Consider the following 8,672-nt stretch of genomic DNA (forward strand, 5'->3'; position numbering starts at 1 on the left):
CTATTTTATGTCTAATTCTTTTCTCACACACTAAAGATTGGTAAGTTATCATTATTTGTAAGCTATTTTATGTCTAATTCTTTTGGCATGAGACATGGATTTTCTTTTCTCAATAATTAATGCTAGCTTCGTTTAATTGGAAGAGGACAAGCTCGTGTGATTCCTTGGTAATTGTAAACTATCTTTGATTTTTAATAAATCCCACCTCTTGAGGTTTGGTGTTGATTGTGGTTGGTATATTACTTTCTCTCCGTTTTCTAACTTTTACCCATCTTCCGTCAAATTTGTTCCTTTACTATGCTCTTGAAATTAGTTTAGTTTCATTGCTTGCATTCTACGTGGCACATTAGTTATTTTTTATTCTTTCTATTTAAAAAGACTAACAATAAATTGGGTCACAATCAATCAAATCGGTAATGGTAAATAGACAAGAATCTATAGGGGTTTTTTTTTCCAAATGGTGTGGTGATCCTCTGGTTGGAAATGGACATTTTGCTCTACACACTTTGGGGGACTCGACCATATTTGAACATGTGACTTATAATCTTCCCATCAACAACATACTTTAAATAAATGGTTCAACCATTTAAACTAATCATTAAGACTATGATAAAAAAACCATATTGTAATAATAGTTCTAAGGATTAGGACTATTATCTATGAACCCATAAGGTGTAGACAAGTTGGTTTTCTCGTGTTCAAATCTCATGGTGAGAGGTTTTTTTCCGAAAGACATTGATATTTAATTTTGGTGAGAACATCTTGTAGGTAAACAAATCATGCCAACATTAAAACAAACCCCAACCTAGAATAACTGAGTTGAAAAAATTATTAAAAATAATTTTTTTCATACAAAATTTAAAACTATTTCAAACAAATATAAATATTTATCTATATCCAAAACCTCACCTAAAACACATACAATAAGAATCTCCTAATCAATTACATTCAAAGCCACATTGTCACGTAACATGCCTATCTTAATTATAAAACTAGGAAGAAGTTGTCCCACTTCTTTGCATATTGAAAAATATAAAAAAAACATTATATAAAAATTTACAACTATTTCAAACAAATATGAATATTTATCTATATCCAAACCCTCATTTAAAATACATACAATATGATTGTTACACAACATACCTATCTTTACATATCATCCACGATAATTACAATTAATTTTTCAAATTTCAATTTTTACCCTAAATATTTTATAGATAACTAACTATTCATTAACTCTAAGTTAATTATTCATTTTTTTTACCATAGTAAATTAATAATTTACTATAGTGAATTGATAATTCATTAGAGTAATATGAATGAATACGAGGATTAAAGCTTTCCGGAATAATCTAGACTCCTCTGGACTTATTAAACGGAGGAAACCGTTGTCAGCATCTTCTCTTCTGTTCACATTGATACAAGGACAAACATCTTTTAAAAAATTGCTGAAGGGCATACCAGAACCATCTGGAAGTTTGTCTGATCTAATCTATATATGTATGTAAAACTTCATTTCCATTTTGTCTTCCAATCATTCAGTAGCTGCGTGAGGTTTTCCTATTTCTTTTAGTCAAGCTTTCCTGGGTTTCGAAATGGCGACCTCTCAGATGGGCAGGGGCCTTACTCTGAAGTCCTACGAGGGCCTGAGACCGGCTTTTCCCAGCAAGCCGTCTATGGCGTCGTCCTCAGTGTCTCTCAGACGCTTTTCCTGCACCACGCTCTCTGTCAGGGCTGCAACTTCCGTGGCTTCCAAGGTACACGCTATCCGGGTATTTTTACTGTACTAGTGCGGCATTTGTAGTGCTTCGCGATGAAATCTCATTGTTTTGTGGGTTGCATTGCAGTTTTCTACATTGAAGCCCCTGGGTGACCGAGTTTTGATTAAGCTTAAGCAGGCGGAAGAGAAAACCCAAGGCGGTATCTTGCTACCCGCCACATCTCAGAAAAGACCCGAAGGGGGAGAGGTTGTGGCTCTTGGCGATGCCAAGACTGTTGGCAAGACACAGATTCCGATTTCAGTTCCGGTACATACATCCTATCCTTATTTGGTTATCGGCATTTCATCCTTAATTTGATCGTATTATGAATTTCTCCCCAACATATGAGAAGACTTGTATAAGTAAATAACAAGGTCAACTAAGAGCATGTAATGTGGTTTATTGAAAATGCCCTCTTCCCATATACAAGTAAATAATGTGGTCAATTAACAGTGTGTAATGTGGCTTATGGGAAACTGATGGATGATTTATGAGAAAGATAAATACCTTCTTGCTAAATGTCCTTTTCCCAGTAGAAGGGATCGCTGGGATTACTTGTATGGCTAAATGATAGGATCGACTATTAAGGGCTTTATGAGAGATTGAAATCATGATACAATCCTAAATGCTTAATGGCAATACAGGGTATGGTTCGTAAAACTAAATGAGGGGTCAATGCCATTGTGGTAGGCCCATGGTCTGAGCAAGGCCTCAACTTGGATTTTAATCCTCGGAGGCTGACATTTCCAGTCCAGTCCTGAATACCTGTTATTGGTTCATACTGTAGCTGTTCATCTGCGTTCGGATTTACAATGACTACCTTGCATCAATTAGAAATACCATGTCGCATTGTTTTCCCAGGAGAAAAATGACAAACGCAAAGTGGTAGGGTCAATAACAACTTGCAAATGGGTTTATGGGGTTGTAAATGGGGCTTATGAGGAAACGAAGACATCACCTTTTCGTTATTTAAACTATGCTTGCTTTTCTCAGACCATACAATATTTAGGCTCTGGGGGATTTCTTAACTCCGATTAAAAAATATAGCGCGGGGGGTTATTGACGAAGTTTAGTTCTGAATTATGGGAACGCAGGTTTGTGTTGGTTGAAATTTGTTCTGCTAGTTGAAATTTGTTCTGCTAGTTTCTGCAAGAAATAGCTGGAAGAGAATTGGAGTGTGGAAGTTTTTTAGGTTGTGGTATAGTTGGGGTTTAACCTTAAATTTGCTTGTCTGTCATTACTGAAAGCAAGATTCTTTTCTTTCAGTTGATAATGGGCAAGGAATCCACTGTTGAAGGTTGATGGAGTGTTGAGCTTTCCATTCCAGGTTTATTTCATTGTAATCTCCTTTGTATTTTAACGGGACGAGCCCTTTATCAAATCCTGGACCTCTTAAACCTGGTATTTAAATATTTGTAGCGAAGCACACAGGAAGCACTTTCCTCTCTCGGTGTTTCAAAGGATTGAGTCCTGGAGCGAGCTGTGGACCTCTTAGATTTGGCGTACAACGTTTGCAGTAAAGTCTGCTATGAAACACTTAGAAAAGGGTCTACTAACTGTGAATTACTGGAATTCTTGCTGCGAAGTCCGCAGAAAAGCACTTAGAAAAAGGCTGACCCACTTGTGAATTAGTGGAATTCATGTGATCATGACTCTAGAGCCTACAATAATGACAAGTCTCCAAGTAAATATCGATGATTATTAGCATGGAAGATACCAGTCTTAACTTCGGAGTTAACTTGGGGAAATGATAGATAAGTAAAGTAATGATTTTTTTGGTCAACGGCTTCATTTAAGTACAGAGAGGATATCACGTACTACAAAGTTCCATGTGTTCTAGACGGTATACGGTTTTTAGTTTGTGAAATCCTGTTTATAATGAATCCCTTACATAAAACAAGTTTAACTTGTGAATCAAGTTTGCCAAGTCGTCAATTTAGTATTCTAGACGACGGTATACACACTTGATTTTGTAAAATCCTCTTTATTGTGAATCCCTTAGAGAAAAACAAGTTAACATGTGAATCAAGCTAGCTAAGTCAGTGTAAATAATTTGACTTGGGAGTTCAAGACGAGTCTTACTCAGGAGTCAAACTCGTGACTCCAGGCTAAGTCAGCCTCCAAAGAGGTGTCTCAATTCAGTTGACTTGTTTCCAAAGAATTGTTGGAGGCAGTTTGGACTTGGAAGATTATTGCAACACTTCCTAGCGTAGGAGTTCTTCCTGAAATTTGAGAGGTGATGTTTCCATCTGATGGATCTGAAATGTCTGTATGGTGAAATATACTTGAATTTCAAATGTGGTCTTGGTTCAATCACTAGTCATAGAACAAGGCTGAGAAAACGAGTGGAATTGTCTTGTTGCTGGTGTCTGAGTTGATGGCAGTGTGTTTTGCCCTAATTACCCTCATGGGTCGAATCTGACCTGTGACTACTAGCCATAGCTTTTCACGTGTTCGTGAATTTTACTTGCGAGACTGATGAAAATTGTGGTGGCCTGTTTCATGAATTTATATAGCTTAAATACGAGAAAAAGTGCCATTTTGCGTAGAAACGTTAGTTAAGTTTTGTAACTATGGTTCATAGGTGGGATTGGCAGAGTATTAGACCGTCCTTTAAATCTCTATTCCTGTCATGGACTACTTGATTTTAAAGGCTTTTTTTTTGAAAAGGGAATAGGCTAGCTGCATAAATTCCACGATCTCTGGACAATAATTAGTCCAAAACATGGCATTGAAGCTGAAGGAACTCCATCTGTGTCATGGGATGCAGCTCCCAACCCCAGGTGCGTTCCTTGAAGCAAATTCCAACAAAAGAAATAGGAAGTGAATTTGTAATCCAAACCCAAACCCGGTGGGCTGCTCTGTCACTGAGTTATGTGACCATTTCATGATGGGTGTCCTTTACGGTTTCAACATGAAGTTGTGGTTTTCTATCTCTAAAACCCTGCTTCAAGCCACTATCAGTACACCTCAGCACCTTGTTTTTATTCGCAATGAAAATTGAACTGGTTAGTAATCAACCTACGGTTTGCCTTCTGGTCATTGGGCTGCTTTGCCACTGAACTACATGCTACAACATTATGATGCTTAAAGGACTGACATTTGATTACAGGAGCAAAGGATCTTCTGCAATTCTTTGCAGCTAGCTTCCAGATAAAGTAAGCATCCCATGAAAATGAAAGCAGATACTGAAATGGGAGTGTTGATTTCTATCCACGTAGAATATGGAAAAGCATTTCCCAGGCTTGCTAATGAGCCAAATGACTAGTTTATGAAATATAAAATCACATGATTGTGGTTGATGCTATGAAGTTCATAGGTTTGAGTGTTGCAGTGGTTACTGAATTTTACTCCCCTTTCTTAAGGTGGTTTGAAAATATTTATTTGTTGAGTTCAGGTTTCTCGACAAGCAATTATGCAAAAGGATATCGGCTATAGTTTTTATTATGATTTTAGACTTCAAAAACACTCATGTATATGAATGAAAATCATAGTTTTTATTATGATTTTAGACTTACAAGCATTAATATATAATTTTAGACTTAAAAGCCACTCATGTATATGAATGAAAATCATAGTTTTTATTATGATTTTAGACTTAAAAATACTAATGTATATGAATGAAAATCATAATTTGTGTTGGAATTTACCGATTTAGCATTTGCACACTCATCCCTATGTGGCTTTTTAGCAGAGAATTCGATAGTTTGAGAAGTATGTCCAGGTTTATACAACTCTTGGCTTTAGATTTTGCAAGACTGCATAAGGTTCAATGGCTTGTCATATCGATAATAATTGTGGTCAATTTAAGACAATAGCATGTGGGTTAAATATAGTTAAAGGGAGTATGACACCATTGTGTTTGTACTTTGCAGCTTGGTGCAAATATTGTGTATTCTAAGTGGGCTGGCACAGAGATTGAATTCAATGGAGTTAATCATCTTCTTGTAAAGGAAGATGACATTGTGGGGGTTCTTGATACAGATGATATCAAGGATTTGAAGCCATTGAATGATCGAGTTTTGATTAAGGTAAGATTTTGATGGCAACGAGTTTTAGTAGCAATATAACATTTTAGTTCAAATTGTTAGAGGGGTTTGGATAAAATATTCAGGGCAAATTGAAATTGGGGATTTGAGCATGGAAGCTGTATATCCTCTTCATAAAATCTCTGAGGGTTGAATGTATGCTACAGGTTGCAGTGGCAGAAGAGAAGACAGCTGGTGGTCTGCTCCTCACTGAAAGTGCTAAGGAGAAACCTTCTATAGGAACGGTATGTTAAAATATAGGGATTGGTAGCATGCTTAAAGTATTCTAACAGGCAACTTTATTTTCAGAAACAAACTCTGATTACATTTCCTATGTTTTAAATCTAGTCCGAGCATAAAATAGAGCTTATTAGAAAATATGTGATGGCATTTTTGAAAGTTTGAGTTCTATTACATATTTGCATGTAAGCAGATAATTGCAGTAGGACCTGGTGCTTATGATGAAGAAGGAAAGAGGAAGCCAATGTCAGTAACTGCTGGAAATACTGTTCTATACTCGAAATTTGCTGGTAATGAATTTAAAAGTGGTGATGGATCTGAATACGTGACATTGAGGGTGTCAGATGTGTTGGCTGTACTCTCTTAGCTTTAATATTGAATGCCCAGTAATTGTTGTTAGTGCGGCTTTAATTGGATGTTGTAGAAGAATGTGAGAATTGAAGTGTGTCAAACCATGGGCATGTGCAACTGTCCAGAGTAAATTTGCCAGCAATTTTATGTGCATAACAAGTGCAAGCATATGCTGCAAATCAGTATAATATATGCAAGTCAATACTTAATTTCGGGGCTTGTTGTAATTAATAATGCTTGACACATCATTTTTTAATTCATTAGTTTGGCTCCTAAAGCACCAACGAAATAGGATAGAGATGTTAATCAAGGTTTAAACGTTATAATGATATTCTATTAATGGTTCTTGTTATATACTTGGCTCTGAACTTTGTGTCTGAGAGTTCTGTAGAGCTGTAGAAAAATATATTGTATCGGATTGAGTAGTGTGTGGACAGATTACACTTTGGATTGTGGATGGCTTATGGGACATGATAGATACGGTTGATATTTATTTTTCCTTCACTGGGAAGGCACATGCCAGATACACTTGATTTTGATTTTGAAGTGGTGGAGTTAAGGTTTCAAATAAAATTCCATTAAAGGCATTTTGGTAGAGTTCAGTGTTCAAATATAACTCGATCGGGAGTAGATGTCAAATATAGTTGATGATTTTGATCTTAGTTAACTAGCAGGGATGTAGGGCTAGTTAAGTCTATCTAGCTTGTATGGTTAATTCATTGGGATCAGTCTAGCTCACCTATTAATTGTATAGGATATATATATCTTAGAATCGTATTAAATGCATCATATCTTGACAAATTAAGAGTTTGATCAAGCTCGGAACACTTTTGAACACTCTGTTCATCAGAGCTCTTTCATCTCTTGCGCTTCTTTACAGATCCCCCCATTTCTAGATCTTTTCACATTACGATCACTCTTTTTATGGATATCGTGGGTTCCCTAATTCGAATTTATAATTAGGTAACTAGATGAATTTCAAAGTAGTGAAATTTAGAGGTCAAACGTAACTCAGTTCAATATTTCGCTCTTCACCAATTAAGCTAGTGTTCAAAGTTCAAACTGAACTCCTTGTTTGTTGACACTTGTCGTACTTGGCAACACTCTACTCTTCACTATTGCTTGGTTGGCATGCAATGGTTGCTATACTATGATAGTATGGTAGGTATACAGTAGTACCCATCGTAATTTATGATACTTTGTAGTATATACAAAGCTTTGTTCAGGATGTGGAACAGATTTTCGATTGTTGAAAAATTTGCCGCTTGCTTTGTTGAGGTTTTAGTTCCCAAGAATTATCTGAAATTTGTAAACTTCTCAATGCTCATCTCTGGTTTTACAGAAACACTAGTTTTGGACAATAATTTTGATTTGATGAGCATTGTTTTATATCAGAGGTCCTAGTTGGTTCCACTCCATTCTTAGAAGACCTTGTGCTTTGATGTCTCTTGCATCCTATTTTATCCCCCATAGTGCTTATTCAGTGTTGAGTTTCCTCCACCATATCTTTACCTTGTGAAGAATTTGAAGGTTGAGAATTTGTAGGCCTCTTGAAAAAGCATGAGGTCTAGTGTAAACACGAATTTAAAGCAAAGTTAATTTGATTGGGAGAGCGAGAGATTTGAAGGTGGTGTTGAGCTTATGGTCAAGCTTGGGAAGGAGGTCCTTCTCAAGTAATATTTTTCAATGAATTCTCAAGGAGAGGAGTTCTGAGGAATTTTGAAGGGCCCTGAGGAAGTTTGAAGGAATAATATTTTTGGAGAAATGAGGATTCAAAGTATGTTGCACTTGGTGATAACGAAGTTTTGAAGAAGAAAATGAATTCTTCAAAGGATTTTGCCTTGATTGATAGAGTTGCCATTCTGTCATCGGCAAATTGAAGGTGGAAAAAGGGAACATTGTTACTATATAGCTAGAGGGACCTTGAGTTTTGAAAGTTATGTCATGATGAAGATTTCTATCCCACAAAAAGGGAGATATGGGATATGTCTATCCCACAAAAAAGGGAGATATGGGATATGTTGGTTTGACACAGCGAGATAGGTTAAATGGGAGGGTGAGGGAGCCATTAACTAGAGTAAAGAAGGATAAGGAGATAAGCATTTTGACCTAGCTAACTCAACACTGACTAAATCCAAACACCCATAGCATTTGAACTAAGAAGTTCCAATTTAAATGATTACAAGGGATGGGCATGCCAAATTTAATAACATACTTGGTTTTTGGTTTGACTTGGAGGAGTGAATGGTCTCACAAGCAATAATATGATGTTCTCCAATGTAGCTTCCTTGAA

General features: G+C 36.4%; 1 protein-coding gene across 1 annotated transcript; it reads left to right on the forward strand.

Annotated features, from left to right (window-relative positions):
* Positions 1 to 1,391: 1,391 nt before the first annotated feature.
* On the forward strand, positions 1,392 to 6,591 carry LOC149208257 (20 kDa chaperonin, chloroplastic-like). Its single transcript, XM_089395972.1, has 5 exons — positions 1,392 to 1,757; positions 1,848 to 2,027; positions 5,636 to 5,791; positions 5,956 to 6,033; positions 6,222 to 6,591. The coding sequence occupies exons 1-5, from the start codon at positions 1,596 to 1,598 to the stop codon at positions 6,393 to 6,395; spliced, it is 750 nt and encodes a 249-aa protein (XP_089252098.1). The 5' UTR covers positions 1,392 to 1,595; the 3' UTR covers positions 6,396 to 6,591.
* Positions 6,592 to 8,672: the final 2,081 nt, after the last annotated feature.

The sequence above is a fragment of the Pinus tabuliformis genome, chromosome 1_2 (assembly GCF_031772625.1).
Source record: "Pinus tabuliformis cultivar Carrire ecotype Pingquan chromosome 1_2, CPIR1, whole genome shotgun sequence".
NCBI classification, from domain to species: Eukaryota; Viridiplantae; Streptophyta; class Pinopsida; order Pinales; family Pinaceae; genus Pinus; species Pinus tabuliformis.

Bases quoted from the DNA above. Each gene is read 5' to 3' on its own strand.
- LOC149208257 (XM_089395972.1), top strand. From the start codon at position 1,596: ATGGCGACCTCTCAGATGGGCAGGGGCCTTACTCTGAAGTCCTACGAG. The intron at 1,758-1,847 runs GTACACGCTATC...GTTGCATTGCAG, and splicing joins CAACTTCCGTGGCTTCCAAG to TTTTCTACATTGAAGCCCCT. The intron at 2,028-5,635 runs GTACATACATCC...TGTACTTTGCAG, and splicing joins AGATTCCGATTTCAGTTCCG to CTTGGTGCAAATATTGTGTA.